General features: G+C 37.3%; 1 protein-coding gene across 1 annotated transcript in view; it reads right to left on the bottom strand.

Annotated features, from left to right (window-relative positions):
* Positions 1 to 995: 995 nt before the first annotated feature.
* The window catches only part of kitlga (kit ligand a), a 34,603-nt gene continuing 17,992 nt past the window's right edge, over positions 996 to 17,606 (bottom strand). Inside the window, exons 2-10 of the mRNA XM_030731606.1 lie at positions 13,824 to 13,934; positions 13,219 to 13,275; positions 12,148 to 12,300; positions 11,505 to 11,682; positions 6,335 to 6,388; positions 5,566 to 5,663; positions 5,233 to 5,339; positions 4,600 to 4,663; positions 996 to 4,515 (exon numbers count right to left, since the gene is read on the bottom strand). Coding sequence (XP_030587466.1) covers positions 4,633 to 4,663; positions 5,233 to 5,339; positions 5,566 to 5,663; positions 6,335 to 6,388; positions 11,505 to 11,682; positions 12,148 to 12,300; positions 13,219 to 13,275; positions 13,824 to 13,934 — 789 coding nt within the window. The 3' untranslated portion in view covers positions 996 to 4,515; positions 4,600 to 4,632. The remainder of the gene's footprint in view (positions 4,516 to 4,599; positions 4,664 to 5,232; positions 5,340 to 5,565; positions 5,664 to 6,334; positions 6,389 to 11,504; positions 11,683 to 12,147; positions 12,301 to 13,218; positions 13,276 to 13,823; positions 13,935 to 17,606) is intronic.

Raw genomic sequence — 17,606 nt, 5'->3', positions numbered from 1 at the left:
TGATAACTTACTTTCATCTGAATGCTGCTTCAGTGGAAAATACACAACTCAAGGAAACTTGAACTTCTGTGTAAATTGAATACTTAAAAATATAACTGTTTAATGTTGTCTCAGACTTTTTGCCCCTACTATTTGAGTATACTTTATGTTGGTATCTGTGATAATTAAGTGGCTAGCCTTCTGTTCTCCATCATTTGCTCTTAAAAAAAAAGAAATCTGTTAACCATATGCTACATGTTCTCTAGACCACGATAAACTGTGATATATTGGCACATTGAAGTGTAAACAGAACACTAAAGGCCAATTACTCCCTCTGGTGTAATTGCATTAATGAAACAAAGTATGGTGAAGGAGGAGAAGAAAAAAATGTGTATAAGCATTTCTTCTTCTGGGAGAAATGAAGTCTTGCCAGGCACGACAAGTGATTTACTAGTTTTTAAGATAAGATAAAGCAAAAAATGTCCTATCAGCTGGACCCAAAATGCATTTATTATAGGCAGCTTTCTTCACATTTTATCATTTAATTCAGAGAATAATGTTTTAGAGATCAACATCATTAATCTACCTAAAACTGAAGCCAAGTGTATAAAATGACTGTTTTTAAAAAAAATGACTTTCTCTAACCTTTTCTTCAACGATGTTATGAAAGTTTAAATTGTTGTGTAATTTCAGAAAAAAATTGCTTCATTCCAAAGAAAAAAACAAGTGATTTTCATATACTATGTATATTTTCATATACTATATACATGTATATTTTCATATACTATATACATGTATGTATATTTTCATAAACTATGTACTCAATAAAATATGCATTTCTTGCAAAAAATACATTTGTGAGAGGTGGTATTCACTTCAAATTGCTAAAGTATATACATTTGGCATTTGAAATTTGCACATTTTCTTTTTCAGAGGCATGCAGAAATTACAGTGACCCTCCATGTCCTTGCTTAATCTAGCAGACCCTAAAATAACATTCTTGAACAGACAACAGATAACAGCTGAATATGTGTACTTTATTCATATTTCATATGTTTACAATTATACAAAAATACAGAATACAGTAGAGTTTTCACCCAGAATACCAACCAGGCAATAATAACATTTGCTTTTTGGCACCCAGACTTATTTCCTGCCTAGAGCCATTACACTCACTCACTGAAGAGATAGGATCACTTATGCTCAAAAGCACTGTTCAGGATGCATTAGAACACATAACTCACATAGGAACAGTATTTAAGGGCAGTCACTCTCTTGCTTCCCTGCATTAGACATACTGCTGCTTCTGGCTCTTGCATAGACAGGAAAATGGGAGACCATTTCTTTTTTTTGTTTTATTTTTTTTCCTTTTTCTTTTCTTTTCTCTTTTTTGTTCACAGCTTAGACCTGTTGCAGCTCATTATATCCAAAGATCATGTATAAAAAGAAACTTTTGACATAGCATACCTTGTCTGTTAGTTCATTTTTTTGGCTAGAACAGCCTGTGTCACTGTCAGAATATGGGAAACTGCATGTAATTGTCTTCATGTAAAGAAGCACAATCTAAAGGTAACTGAAGAGAAAGTCTCAGGTCTAAACTGCCATAGATGGTATATTTCAGTACAGCTCAAAAATGCATTCTTCAAAGGAAGCAACTGACTGAATGCTTTGAAATGACAGTACTTTGCCAAACCACAAGTTTAGATATTCCCATTAAAAGTACTGTTGCTATGGACTACATGAACACCAATGTGTGGCACGAGTAATGTGTCATCATCCAAAGCGTTCCTCAAAAATGCATTTTTGAAAGTTTTCTTGAAGTTTAACACTAAAAACAATACCACACAAAGCAATTCCAGCTATTGATGCTGAAAGGTAATGTTGATCTGAACTATATGAACACCAATGTGGTATACATTAAAAAAACAAAACAAAACAAAACAAAGAAAAGCAAAAACACAACACACATTTAATTTTGTACAATATACTCTCAATAGACTCCTATATGAAAAATTCCCAACATATAGTCCCAAATACACAGGAAACACACAGTTACCAGATTAACAGTTTCCTATAGGATACAAAGGACAGAAGGTAATGTGGACAGAACAGTTACAACCACTGCAGTTTGTTCAGCCGTTTTAGCTCTTACATTCTGATACACTGCTTTACCACAGTCCAAATCATAACTGGGCACAAGTTAGACCAACTTAACTCTCAATTACAAAGAAAAGCGGAAGAGAGAGAGTGGAAATCCTGTGTTATTTTTCTCTGCCCTATAATGAGCTTGCCACTCTGGTAAAACATGGAAACACGGATGGGCTTTTTCCACACGAGTCACTCACACCATTTAAACAAGGCACAAAAACGAGAATGGACACGGTACAATGTAAGACCACAAATATAAGAGAAATACTCAAACTAGATACAGAAAACTGATGTTTGTGCCCTGCCAGTTGGGTCATTGTCAGTCAGTTACCTAATGGGAAAGGTCACAGCCAGCGTGTCCTGTTCACACTGCTACCTCTTTATTGATTGTCATTAAAAGTATTGATAATAATTTGAATACCTACAATCCATTACTTAATTACTTACTTTCTGTTTGTGGGAGGCTAAGTGAGGGTTAGTTTGCTTTTTTTAGACACTTTAACTGTGCTGCCCTTTTCGTCAGTACTCTGATAAGGTTCCAACTTATTAGATTTCAGATGAATAAGTGCAGTAGCCACTTACTAACGGCTGTAGTTCAATACAATAAGATTAAACAACCTCACTGTGAACTGCTTTAAAATGACTACGAGTACATCAAAACATTTCTGCCCCCTTCATATGGGTCTTGATATTTTTGAGGAAGAGACAACTCTTAAAACAAGACAAAACAATACAGTTTGCAAATGAGATGAAAGTGGATTTGTTTTAACAGTGTCACATGGCGCAACTTTAAGGCAAAAAAAAAAATATATATATATATATATTTCTCAATGTGTGGTAAGCTTTGTGGATTGTGAGGAAGGTAAGGTGCATTTTTCAAATGTATTTCAAATTTAGAAACTCATCTGTTAACTTTAGCATTTGGATTTTGATAAATGCACTTACCATTTTGTCAAATTGTCTATTAATGGTTTTATTATGCAAAACTAATACTGGAGGTACCGAAAGGCAAAGTAAGCAAGAGCAGGTGAAACCTTATGAGTAAACAGCCTAAACCTGATGAGTCTGAGTCGCGATTACATTTGGTCCTCCAATGAACAGCTTAAAACAAATAATTTTTAACATGAAAACTCGAACGCTAAGGTGTTGTTTAACATTTCTGTTTCTGTCTCCTTGAGCAATTTAGTTTGTTTTCCTTTGAGGAATGGCCATCAAAAAAAAAAAATGTCTCTCATGTAACAGTTTTTGCCTTGCGAGCATAGATGTGTGTTAAGTAAAAAATAAAGGCATTGTCAAACTAAAATATTTACTATGGGAGGCCCACTGCTATCTTATATGTGCCTGACACCTATATTCTGAATAACTCACCTTTAAATAAAAAAACAAAAAACAAATAATAATAATCCAAGTATCCCTGATACTTGTTAGCAGAATGTCATTGCAGATTTTAACAGTCTTGATCTAAGTTAGTCAAAGCAGCATATTTTGTATACATGTGTTTTCACACATTCTAAAATTACCCAGGTAATATATATGCACAACAACAACATCAATAAGAAAATGACAGTTATTCAGGAGGAATATGTTTTCAGGTTTGTGACGTGTTAGTATACCGAGCATTTTTTATTTTATTTTTTTAAATGCGTGGCCCATTAGTAGTAGTGCTCTTAAATGATAACTTCAGACATTATAGTTGCATAAACAGCAGCCACTGAGTGCTACCACCAATAAATAAATACATTATATATCCCCATGGGTACATACTGTACTTAAAGCAGATAATGTGACTACATCTTGGAACAACAGAGGTTAACATTATTAATCTTAATGAAACCCCGGAGTAAGACGAAACTGTGGAGCTGTTGAGGAGGTGGTTAACTTGAGGGTCACCGGAGGTAGTAATTCAGGCTTAAGTTCATACAAGTGATCACCAGCACAACACTGGTCACTCACTGCTTTGTTCTTTAAAAATGAAGTGGCAGGCCCAAAAACACAGGCAGACTGAACAGACATGCTGGTAAAAAGACAGTTTTCCCCAAAGATCTGTCGATGCAGCAGATTCTGATGAATGATTAGTGGGAGCCATAGAGTCCAGGAATGGGTTTGGTACGGAAGCTTTTAAATTGAAAGCAAAGACATCACTGCCCTTCCCCCTTCTCACCTCCCACCAAAATAAAAAAAAAAAAAAAAAAAAGCATGCAGTCTTATAAGAAAGGCAAGCTTATCCATATGATATCAAGTGTGATTTAACCAGAACAATCCTGGTTATGGAATATACCATCATGAATCTGGAGAGCAGTCACAAACAGGGAACCTCAGCTCACAATGGAATTCAGCTTCGCGCTTCCTTTTCACCCTTGGACATCAACAGGAGAAACGGGTACAACCCTGTGAGAAAGAAGAGCGAGAGGAGGTTTTAGAGCTCTCTTTGGTGTTTGTTGCTGTTATTTTCAGTGATGTGAAAAAGCTTACCAAATACACAGAAGAACACCACAAGTAAAAGCACTACACTATTTCAATGACGTTCAGCATGTTCCTGGAGTTCAACAGAAAGAAGAACATTAGACATTATTTTTCATCAAAAAAAACAAAAACAAAGAAGAAGAACAAACAAAGTCATCAGAGGCAGCAGAGATTGCTTTCACATGACAAGAGTCAAGGCTGGCACTCAATACAGTAGAGTGGGACATGGTACAGTAAGTAATGCAATCAAGAAGCTCTTTCTACATCAATGTTTTTTTTGAAGATCTAAATATAAACGTACCATCTACTTTGTTATGTACTACTCATTAAAGTAAATATCTAAAATCAATCACATGGCAGCAACTCAGTGCATTTAGACATGGTCAAGATGACATGCTGAAATGCAAACTAAGCATCAGAATGGGGAAGAAAAGGTTGCTGGTGCCAGACTGGCTCGTCTGAGTATTTTAGAATCTGCTGACCTTTTCTCTTGGGTTCACAGAGAAAAGGAGAAAACATCTAGTGAGTGCCGTTCTCCTGGTGAAAATGCCAACTAATCCAATGGCAGTAACAAGCTGTGGGTTATACATAGAGCACCCCCCCCCCCCCATCCAAAAAAAACCAAAAAAAAAACCACCTTACTTTTCTGATATTTCAGTATCTAGTGGAGGAGCAGTCCCTTCTGTTCCTGTGAGTCCATCTTCTGCAGGATTCTGCTCGATATCCTCCTGGTTCCTTCGTGATCTGAGCTATGTCGGGTAATATAAAAAAAAAAAATTAAAAAAAATCACTCTTAATCCCAAAACTCAATTCACCACAACTCAGATCAACAATGTGCAGATCAACAGCAGAAAGTTGAAACACTGCCGCCAGCCCTCATAAACTCTATGGAGCAAAGCATTATCTCCTGATAATTTCATAGGCTCTTATCTCTTGGGTACTCAGCTTATTGTCTGAGGTTAAAGGTTCGCTCACCTTCCATACAAGCAGGAACACGATGGCTAGGAGTGGAATGAAGAGTAAGGAGAGAAGGCTTCGCTCCACCACCTCAGGCAGGAGTCTTTGTGTTTGACCTAGGATTAAGAATCCAAAATTCTCTTGAAAATGTCTTGTGATAAACAATGATTTTTTTTCCCCCAATCATCTTAAATCTGTTAAGATTTATTTTTTTGCTGCACAAGCCACTGATAAACATGCAAAACACCAGTAAACTGAAGAACACACACCTCAGAGAAAAAGATTTTTTTTTAACATCCATTCAAATAAAACAATAAAATTTAAGCTCCCTAAGAGGACAAGTAGCAATAAAAAAAAAATGCATTGCATTATAAGATCATGTTCTTGCAAGTCATCCTTGCTGACAAATACACAACACATGAACCATGACAAACTGATGAAAGCTCTTTTCTAACTTAACTACAACTACTTTACAATATGTTTACTCTTAAAATGCTATAATTGTGAATGGTTCTAAACCAATATTTAATAAAATGTACATTATAGGCAAATTTGTGCAAATTTTGAAGATGCGGAGCACTGCAGTGGTTTTAACCGAGCAGGCAGGTAAAAGTTTAAAAAGGACCAGACAAGAAATGGCAAATGGCATGGAATTTGCCCTCGAGAGCATTGTTAAGCAAGTCACCAGCTTACTTGATATCAAATGTGGAAAAACATGTTGCCCATTTGGCACACCAGCTGGGCTGGTTTTGCAACCCAGTTTCTTCTGAAAGATCTGTAAACTTACTTGCTTTGCAGTCAGTTGGACACATTGGGCCATTACTGCTGGGATTGGAGGACTCTGCGGGATATACAGAAAAACAGAAAAGAGATGGATCCATAGTTATGAGAAAACAAAGTGAAAAAAGAAAAAAAGAAAAGAAATGAGACAAAGTGATGAAAATTAAAGGGAAGAGAGGAGTGTCAACATTTTATTGTCAGGTGTTAAAAAGGCACCTCAACACCACTTTTTCCACTCTCCCCGCACAAAAGAACCCATCTGACCATGCCGCAAAAGAAAAGCCAAGCGCTTGAGAAGACTGTCTGCGCACTGAATACAGAGCAATCAGGTTTCGGCTCTTTTCTTCCTTTTCACATGCGCTACCTTGGGACATCTTCCCTTAGTCCTGTGACTCAGCCGTGTCTCTATGGGCCCTCTAACCGCTGAGAACATTTTGAGCTCTTATCTTGCAAAGTTCTTGTGAAGAAATAATGGTTTCTGGATTCAAAGCTTCTTCAAACAGCCACAAGAGATCTGCCCCAAATAAAGCCTTTTCACAATCTTCCAAAGAGGATGGCTGTAGTTTTACAAGCAGAACTGAAATGTTGCTGGTTTGAATTTATAGAAAAAGCTTCAGAAAATGTGTGCTGGAAAAGTGACCTAGGCTGTCAACTTCAAAAACAACCTCTACAAAAGTGGATATATTGAATAATAAAAATGCACATTTTCCTAGTTATCACTGGCAATAGGGAAGAATGTAGAGTTTTTTTTAAGCTGTTTTTAAGATATACACATGTAAGGTTTCACATCTCCCACACAGTTTAACTGTGGCACTAAAAGCTATGGGAATTAAACTTGCGCAGTTTCAAAGAAAATGTGTTCCTTGAGTTGGCCTGCATTCTTATATGCTTAGCTTATGCTTGCTGCACTTTCACTTTCCCACAGTTACACTGTCTAGGTTTGAGCAATATCCATCCTGTCGTACCTTGCTGAAATTTTACCAGGGTATATAATGAAGTTGCTGATGAGCTGCTGGTGACAGCTTATTTTATTTAGGTACTTTCTTTTTTTTTTTTTTTTTTAAATGGTAATGTGGGCAATCAGCTGTATAAATGATCAAAACATTGTTACCCTCATGAGCTCATGACCTGCATATTCTAAGCAGTATCTGCTTAGAATATGCAGGTAGCTGGAACCACTAAATTTCCAACTTTCCTTATTCACTGCTGATTTTTGAGGCATTTTACAAATGATACCATGATATGATACCAGATACCAGAGGTTTTCATCATTCTGAGTTTTACTTTTCTCAGTCCTTAGTTATAGTTTTCTTATTTGATGTTTTCAATTATCTTGTAATTGGACTGTTATGTTTTTTGAGATCATACATTTCTTTGAGTGTTTTTTAGTTTCATTTCCATCCCTTGTTTTGATTACGGCCTGGTTTTGATCTCTTATATAGTTCTCTGAGTAATCTAGTGTTAGTTCTGATATTTTGGAATCCTAGTTTCTGTGTAGTCATAGGTTATTTTTAGATCCTCGAGTGTCAGTTTATCCTATCTTCCTTGTGTTCCCTAGTTCTTGTTAAGTCTCCGCCAGGTGTTTCCTTCTTATGTTACTTGTTTTATTTTGGCAGTATTTTGTCCATTGTGTTTTGTATTTACTTTTGTTACCTTTGGGTCATTATCCCCGATTAGTTACACCTGTTTACCTGTGTAGTGATTAGCCCTAGCATGTGCATGTGTCATTTAATATAAATGGCCTCATTCTCCCAGTATCCTTTTTTGTGATGGTTGTTATCCTTTGTGTTCTCCTGGCCAGTTGTTTATTATTTTGTATTCTGTTTACTTTCACTCAGTTCAGTTTTGGTATTGACTCTTGCTTTGTTTTGACTTCAGATGACTCCTCGCTCAGCCCAGTTTCTTCTGTCTCTGTTCATTTTTGGCTTCTTATATGGACCAGCTTTCAAGTAAGAACAAGGTTCCATTTAACTGCATTATTATATCATTTTAGCTTTTTCTTTTTTGTAAAAAAAAACTTTTTTCAAGTTAGTGCCAAGAAACATGGAACACATACATTCATGTGGAACTAATGCTGAACATCAGAATAATATTCATGGCGGAACAAAAAAAATTCACCTCAGTTATGTTAGTACAGCGACTAGCAACAAATCTAGCTAGCTTTTCCAGTGATTTCCAGTGATTGCCAAAATCCTCCACAATCACCGTGACTTATGTACATAAGACGCTTTGCCACCAAGGTATATTAAAAAAAATATATATAAATAAATAATATTATATATAGCACGGTGGCGCAGTGGTTAGCACTGCTGCCTCACAGTTAGAATAACATCTGGAAGGCCTGGGTTCGATTCCACCTTGGCCCAGGTCTCTCCCTCTCTCTGTGTGGAGTTTGCATGTTCTCCCCGTGCTTGCGTGGGTTTCCTCCGGGTACTCCGGTTTCCTCCCACATTCCAAAGACATGCACTTACTGGGGTTAGGTTAATTGGCTACACTAAATTGCCCATAGGTGTGAATGACAGCGTGAATGTGTGTGTGAAAGGTTGTTTGTCTCTGTGTTGGCCCTGCAACAGGCTGGCGACTTGTTCAGGGTGTACCCCGCCTCTCGCCCTATGACAGCTGGGATAGGCTCCAGTCCCCCCGTGACCCTGAACAGGATGAGCGGAAGTGAATGGATGGATGGATGGATTATATATATATATTCCTACTTAATGGCAATGGGCAAGATTAACAGCACTCTAGTCCAAGGGCACCTTTCACTCTCTCTAGACACGCTGCTGTTGTTGTCCATTTGGTTAAATGTGCTACATATTCAACTGACTTCACTTGATATACCTTAAATGAAAAAATTATTAGGCAAGCTAGTCCATTTTGCCAAAACTTCACAGCAAGAACTCAAAATACTCAGTAGTTTGTATAGCCCCCACGTGCTTGTATGCATGCCTGACAATGTCAGGGCCATGCTCCTAATGAGACGAATGATTGGTTTCCGGGGGAATCTCTTTTCAGATCTGGACCAGGGCATCACTGAGCTCTTGCACAGTCTGAGGTGCAACCTGGCAGTGTCAGATGGACCGAAACATAATGTCCCAAAGGTGTTTTATTGGATTTAGGTCAGGCGAGGGTGGGGGCCAGTCAGTGGTATCAATTCCTTCATCCTCCAGGAACTGCCTGCATCCTCTTGCCACATGAGGCTGGGCATTGTCATGCATCAGGAGGAACCCAGAACCCACTGCACCAGTGTAAGGTCTGACAAAGATTTCTTCCCGATACCTAATAGCAGTCAGGGTGCTGTTGCCCTGTAAGTCTGTGCATCCCTCCATAGATATGCCTCCTGAGACCATCAATGACCCACCACCAAACTGGCCATGCTGAATAATGTTACAGGCAGAACGACGTTCTCCACGGCCAGTGGAGGACCTGCCAATTGCCAGATGAATCCATGGTGCTGGGCACTGAGCACAGGGTCCACTAGAGAACACTGGGTCCTTAGGCCCCCCTCGTGAAGTCTGTTTCTGATCATTTGATCAGAGACATTCACACAAACGGCCTGCTTGAAGTCATTTTGTAGGGCTCTGGCAGTGCTCCTCCTGATCATCCTTGCACAAAGGCGCAAATACCGGTCCTTCTATGGCCCTGTCCAGCTCTCCTAGAAAAGTAACTGCATCTCTCCTGGAATCTCACCCATGCTCTTGAGACTGTGCTGGGGGACACAGCAAACCCTCTGGCAATGGCACGTATTGATGCGCCATCTTGGAGAAGGTGGACTACCAGTGCAAACTCTGTGGGGTCCAGGTATCATCGCATGCTACCAGTAGTGACACTGACCCTAGCCAAATGCAAAATTAGTGAAAAAACTAGTCACAAAAGATGAGGAGGGAAACATGTCAGCGTCCTCCAGCTGTAAAAGCATTCCATTGTTGCCCCTCTAATGCATGTTAATTTCATTAACACTAAAGCAGCTGAAACTGATTACCACTTCTGCTAGTTAACTGACCACATCAGTATCCCAGAAGTATAACTGACTTGACACTATACTGATTTAATATTCTTGAGCAGCATACTTTTATTACTCATGCTCTTTTATATCAACAGACAGTGTTCTTTGCTTTTAAATTATCATTTCAAACTATTATTCTTGTGATTCAAGATTGGTCACATATCTCAACAGAAGGAATGTCCTTCTCTTTAATCTGGATAAAATAAGGAGGGCACTGAATAAAAAAAAATTAAATAAATGGAAATTATTGATACAGAGGAATTGGTAAGTTCCTACTGATGGCGACAAAGTTTAACTTATCTTGTAAATGTGGAAAAAATGTTGCACAAATCTCATAGCTATCAAGTTCGTGTCTTCATGAGGAAAAAAAAACCTGAGCATGTAGAATATCTGGTTTCTGAGTAAGCTTATCTTTTTTGTCATGGGACAGATGCATTCCCAGTTCATGCTTTTAGCTGTGAGATTACTGTAAAAAGTTACAAGAAGTACTGTAAAATGCACTATTAAAATACCAAATTAAGATGTTTGTGTTAGAGTCTTGCTGACTCTTTTCATGCAGAATGAAAAGATTAATTCAAATTCAGGTTGTGAAATCCAAAACAGCCTAAAAACATCAGTTTGATCTAACAAAACTGGATTGATTGACAGATATTTCACCAGTCTTGTCATTTATTGTAGTGTGCTTTGGCGCGCAAGTGTGGAACATGCATTATTGTGGGGGTTTTACAACTGAACTTTTGCAGAAATACCGGGTATATATTTTAGTTCAAATAGTTTGATCCAGAGCCTTTATTTTATATCTTTTTTTGTTTTGTTTTTTTAAAATCAATAAAATTCCATAAGGGGAAAATTTAACTTTGCATTTGACCTTTTGCTCAAAGAAAAAAGGTCTACCCAGTTTGTGTAACATGAATTGAAATCAAACAGATGAACAAACATTTACATATCACAAATGGTTTAATAAAATTTCAGCAGTAAAATCCCCATTACTCTTTTCAACTGCAGTTAATAGCTACAAAAATTATGCAATGGATAGCAACTTTGCACAAGAATTTTAACAATAAATTTACTACTTTGATGTCATCTCACACCTCATATTACATCTGTTTTTCTTGACTTAAACTTTTTCCTAATTAAGTTACATTAATATGCCACTAAAATGTTTGTCCTTATTTACCTGTTGAATAACTTTCTGTTGGTGGGTATGGTGAGGTGGGACAGGGAGGAACATCACATTCATCTGAATCTTCCTCATTCTGTGCAGCTGTGAGTAAGTTTTCCACGAAGTCGAAGTATTTGTTGGTGTCCCAACCCTCTCTCTTATAGTGGCACTCAAAATCAAACATGATGTCATCCTGTAAATACAGAAATGCTGTTTAAATTAAATGCATTTATTTCTTTGTGTTTAGATCAAGGTTGCTAAGAAGCTTAAATTACTTTTAAAAGCTGATATCCCAAATGCTACTTTTGGACAGAATGGCTACATTTTAAAACATTTGAGAGGTGCTGAGTGTTGAAAAAAAAAAATTTCCCCATCAAGCTACATGTACAGTCATTTTCATGCATGCCCTGCAAACCTGCTCTGTTCTACACATCACATCAGATGAAAGTGTGCTTGATGTATTTGGGCAATCAGTGGTCTTCAAGCTGCCCGCTCCTGCTTGCAAAGTTGGTGTGATGTCCAAATGCATGCTTGTGAGAATAGCTTGTAAATTAACAGTGAGAGAGCGAACATCATGGGTCGTGCCGTCTGCACATCCCATGCTCACCTAAACCAGAGTATGTCAAGTAGTTCTGTGATGCAAAACTCATAAACCTACCAGGTGAGGCATTTTGACCCGCAGTTCTTGAAGTATGTGGATAAATATGTTAATGTCATTTTTATTGGATGAAATGTTTCCAAACTTTTGTGATAAGTCTTCTAAGCTTGTCTCCAAATAGAAGATATTTAATCTCATCCAACACATCCCAGCCTGGAAAAAATGAGCAGATATACGACATAAAATGCACAAACTGTGTGATACATACATACATAGCACAACTTAGCAATACAGCGGCTGCTTTTACTGATAACACTATACAAAATATATGACACAGTATTACAGTGGACAACAATAACAGCTGTTGTGTGGAATTTGGCACGGAGATGTAGCTCAAAAAAAAAAAAACAAAACACATCATCATCGCCAAGAGTTCAGTGAGTTCATCCTCTTATGGCTCAGTCAAACTAGAGTAAAAGTATTTGCATTCAGTGACTCATTACGAGTAGTTGTAGTGACCAGCTGATTGCCCAAAGGTTGAGCTTGCAACACCTTCGGTCTCTGGTTGACCACTTTCAGTGGCAAGGTGATTGCACAGACCACCTGGTAACAGGCAACCTGTCTCCAAAGAACTGCAATCCAACGCAGACTGACAGCAATCATTCCCACGCAGATTGGTGAAGGTTTGCAAATAATTGCTGTCTAATTAATAAAGACAGATTGTGAACACATTGCAATCAGTTTGCACTAATGAGCTCAACACATTTGTCACACGTCTCTTTGCAATAGGGGGCTTGATTCAGCTGGTTGCTAACTGGTTTTAATGCCTTAATATCACAACAGATGGCTTGCAATTGCCAACTTGAACAAATTCAATTGCAAACTGATAGCAGAGTGACTCAATCATATTGCAGTATTGTCACCATCCTGAGACACCAAAGTCACTCTGAATATGCCAAACTTTTTTCTTACCTTTTAACTATAAAGTTAAAAAAATATATATTTAAAAAAAATAAATAAAAATTTCAAAAATAAATAAATAAATTGTTGTGCTTGTTAATGTGCTATATTTGTCATAAATTTGATCATGTGATGGAAAACTTCTACATAGAAAAAAAAACAGTATCTTACCTCTTTTTTAGGAACGTACTCTACAGGAATTATGTAATCTTTAGGAATATTTTGTCTCTGTGAAAAGAAATTAAGAAATTAGCATTAAACTGCAGACATTCCTCATTAAAAAAAAAATTCTGAATTTAAATTCAAGCTAAAAATCTATGAATGTGGAATTAAGAAAACTGAACACAAATACTTCATCCTCTGCATGCATTATTTAATGAAATTTTGGCAAGTTTGCCTTCCATTCTTTTTTTTTTTTTGTTCCCTTTTGACTTGTGTTTGGGTGCTATGTTTCATTTTTTCCTCTATGTTGACAAGATGTTATTTTAAATATTTGTTATGGCTTGATAAACAGAGTGGGTAGTTTCTACGTTCCAGGGTTGGTAAATGCAGTCAACCATAATTCCCTAGAAAAATACTCTGCGCTAAAATTGTGACAGCTTTTAGATTTTTCTGTGGAAATTTATGTACATTGAAGAAAGTTTCTTCAGTGTTAGAATCTAGTTCTATGCTGTGTTTTACATGTTTATTTTAAGATCTATAATAACTGTTTAGTGGTAGTCTAGCATGGTTAAGATACCAGAATATAGCAAATACAACTTAATTGCAGTCCTTACCAAAAAGGAGAGTTTAATGAGGTCATCGGTCACTGGGTTGACGTGAAGTCTATCTGAATGTACCCCAAGCGTAATGAACAGCAGGAAATGGACACAGACGTGTATCCAACTCTGCAGAGCAGAAGGGACAAATACATTTTGGCAATTAGTTAATTTCAACAGTAAAAAAGCTATTCATTATCAACATCTCATGGGAGTCATTATATTATAGTTTATCTGCACATAAAAGTATCACACTAAATCACATTAAGAACAAAAATAGTGGATTTTACTACTACCACTTTATTTATAAAGCACTTTAAAACAACAGCAGCTGCAACAAAGTGCTGTACAGATACAAATCAAATAGCCAATACACATCACAATGACAACAACAACAATCCAAAAACCAACACAAAAAAAACCAAACAAAAAAAACAAGTCTCAGCAAGTATTAAAATCCACGGAATAAAAATTTGTCTTAAGAGCAGTTTTAAAAGTCGACAATAAAGGAGCATTTCTAATATGCAACGGCACGTTGTTCCATAATTTAGGAGCAGCAATGCTAAAAGCTTTGTCACCCCTGAGCTTCAACTTTGACCTTGGTACCTCCAAGAGCAGGTGATCAGCTGATCTGAGGCAACAAGCTGGGAGGTTATGTCTTTACAGCTGTTCCTGCAACCTTCCAAGTCAAAAAGAACTAGAATCGCCAGTGCTGCCAGGCTTAATAGCTCTGCCTTCCTAAGCCTCCAGCCATTACTTGTACATAGCTGCAATGTCTGTTATGGAAATCAGTTGTCAATGACATATTGCAGTTTTACAGCCATGTAATAAATGTGTCTTGGCACTAGACATGCTGTGTCAAGTACTACATTCACTGGATATTGTTTATGGTGGAGATACAGCAAAGCAGTTTACAAGTGCCGCACCTGTATTGTTGGATGAATTATCAGTATTGTCTTTGTTCTGGAAAACCAATTTAAGTTATGTCTTAAGATCTAAGGTGGTCTGATGGAGCCAAACAGAGAATACAATAAAGGGTCTGATAATATGAGTCAAAGAATCCTTACTCACGGGCTGCTTGGAACGGACACACATTCTGTGTATGCATTGTAACCTGCAGTTGTTTAGACCATAAGAGAGTTGCTTTAAGTGCTGCATTCAGCTGGTTGTTCTTTAACTTTAAGTGAAGTGACAAAAGTAGATTCGAGCCATGGTGGAACAGAGTTGGTCAATAACTTACTACTAGGCAGTATTTTTATTTTTTAGTAACAAATTATTTTTGTTGTCATTGTCTTATAAGCGCTTTGAGTGCTCTGATTGAGTAGAAAAGCGCTATATAAGAACTAGTCCATTTACCATTTACCATTTATTAAATGCTTTGGTGCTCTTAGGGTCTTGTGATGATATGTATACTCAACAAGTCAGGGTAGATCACAAGGGTATCAGCCAAAACGTTAAGCAAAGAATGAAACAGAAGGGAGAAAGAGGTACTCTAAAAATCTGGAAGTATTAGTTTGCAGTTGTCTTGGTCAAAGCTGCTAAAGGAATACAGCTATACAACATGTAGCACAACTAATTACTTTTGATTGCATGTAAGGAGTGTAACAAGTAAATGCGTAACATTTCCTGAATACCTTGTCCAGAGTATTATGTTGTACTATTTAATTTGATGTTACAAATAAAATGTTACAACACAATAACTCCTTTAAAAAAACCAACAAAAAAAAACCCAACAACAACAAAAGAAACTCATCAAGCATCGTCACACTCCGTCAAGTATGACTGATTAATTATTATGGCCACCAAGGAGGCGATGTTTTGGTAGTGCTTGCATGCATGTGTCAGTCTGTCTGTAAACATGAAGGCTTGAAATGTTTTGGATACATTCTGATAAAACTTTGTAGGGGTGTAGAGAAGGCACGTGTTTACAATCTATTAATATTTAACTTACATCCACAAAGGTCTTCAAGGTAAACGTTGTCCAAAATTGACAAAAATCATATAATGTGGGCATCTTGTTTCTTACAAGTGTGGAGTGTATTTTCAACATATAAAGGTTTAAATATATATTTAAATATCATGCTGCATTTGACCTCTGACCTCTCCTTCAAGGTCAATAGATTGATATGAAAGTCAAAGTAAAGATAATGCTTTAATAGAGCTATTTAAAACTATTGTTCTTACTGCTATTGTTTCATAAAATGTCTTATCTTTAAAACTATATCTTTACAGAAAGTATTGTCAAGAGAAAGAGAATGAGCTGTCTAGTTAGTTAGAAATATACTGTAGTGTAATATCAGATAAGAAGCTCAAGTTATAAATCAACACCTATTAAACATTACCCAATACTACATAATGGTTGTTTAAGAACAAAGGAAACAAAATGAACAATGCAACTCCCTTAAAGTAAATACAGTGCAGAGACAGCGCTGCCTTGGCTTGCACTCTGGGAGTTCTTGTTTTAAATGTATTTCGTTAAACAGAAGATATCAGATATCAGGACGTGCAGTGTTTATTTATCTTGGTCCATCAGTAACTTTGAGTAATGGAAGAGGAAAGTCATAATTGAATAGCACGTCTCTTAAAATTGACATCTTTGGGTGCTGACAATGATTTTTTAATAATAAGACCCAACATATTAAGTGTTAACTATAAATGAAGACTTAAAATGAACTTTTCCCCATAGTAGAACAACACTTTTTTTGACTTTGGTCAGGGAAGTGTACTCATTTATTATATCTGAAGTACTTAAGTACATACAATGTCTTTCAGTAAGGACAATGATGTAAGCATAACTTCCCACAGTTCCTTCAGGATTGTGAGCAGACAGCTGTCCATCTTTTGGCTGTTGTCCCCTTTTTTTGAGCAGTGAAACCCCAAGGCTCCTCTCAGTGTAGATTCAACTCAATTCAATTTATAGAGTGCCAAATAACAACAAACAGTTGCCTCTAGGCACATTAAAGACCCTACAATAACTACAGAGAAAACCAAGCAGTCAAAATGACCCCCTATGAGCAAGTACTTGGCGACAGTGGAAAGGAAAAACTCCCCATTAACAGGAAGAAAGCTTCTGAAGACCCAGGGTCAGTCATCTGCTGTGACTGGTTGGGGGTGAGGGGAGGGAGATGAGACAAAAGACATGCTTTGGAAGAGAGCCAGAGATTAATAACTAATGATTAAATGCAGAGTGATGTATAAACAGAGTAAAAAGAGATGAATGAAAAGAAATACTCCATGCATTATGGGAAGCCCCCAGCAGCCTAGGTCTATAGCAGCATAACTAAGGAATGGTTCAAGGTCACCTGATCCAGTCCTAAACCTAATCCAGTCCTAAACCATAAGCAAATTGGAGTTGATTTATAAATATATTTCAAACCACTGGCATGCTCTAATCTCTGCAATTCAATTCAATTCAATTTTATTTATATAGCACCAAATCACAACAAACTGTCGCCTCAAGGCGCTTTGTATTGTGGGTAAAGACCCTACAATAATACAGAGAAAACCCAACAGTCAAAACGACCCCCTATGAGCAGCACTTGGCGACAGTGGAAAGGAAAAACTCCCTTTTAACAGGAAGAAACCTCCAGCAGAACCAGGCTCAGGGAGGGGCAGTCATCTGCCGCGACCGGTTGGGCTGAGGGGAGAGAAAGACATGCTGTGGAAGAGAGCCAGAGATTAATATCAATTAATGATTAAATGCAGAGTGGAGTATAAACAAAGTAAATAAGGTGAATGAGAAGAAACAGTGCATTATGTGAATCCCCCAGCAGACTAGGCCTATAGCAGCATAACTAAGGG

This window comes from Archocentrus centrarchus, chromosome 6 (genome assembly GCF_007364275.1).
Source record: "Archocentrus centrarchus isolate MPI-CPG fArcCen1 chromosome 6, fArcCen1, whole genome shotgun sequence".
NCBI lineage: Eukaryota > Metazoa > Chordata > Actinopteri > Cichliformes > Cichlidae > Archocentrus > Archocentrus centrarchus.
Note: the sequence above shows the minus strand (reverse complement) of the source record. Positions and strands in the feature narration are given on the sequence as shown.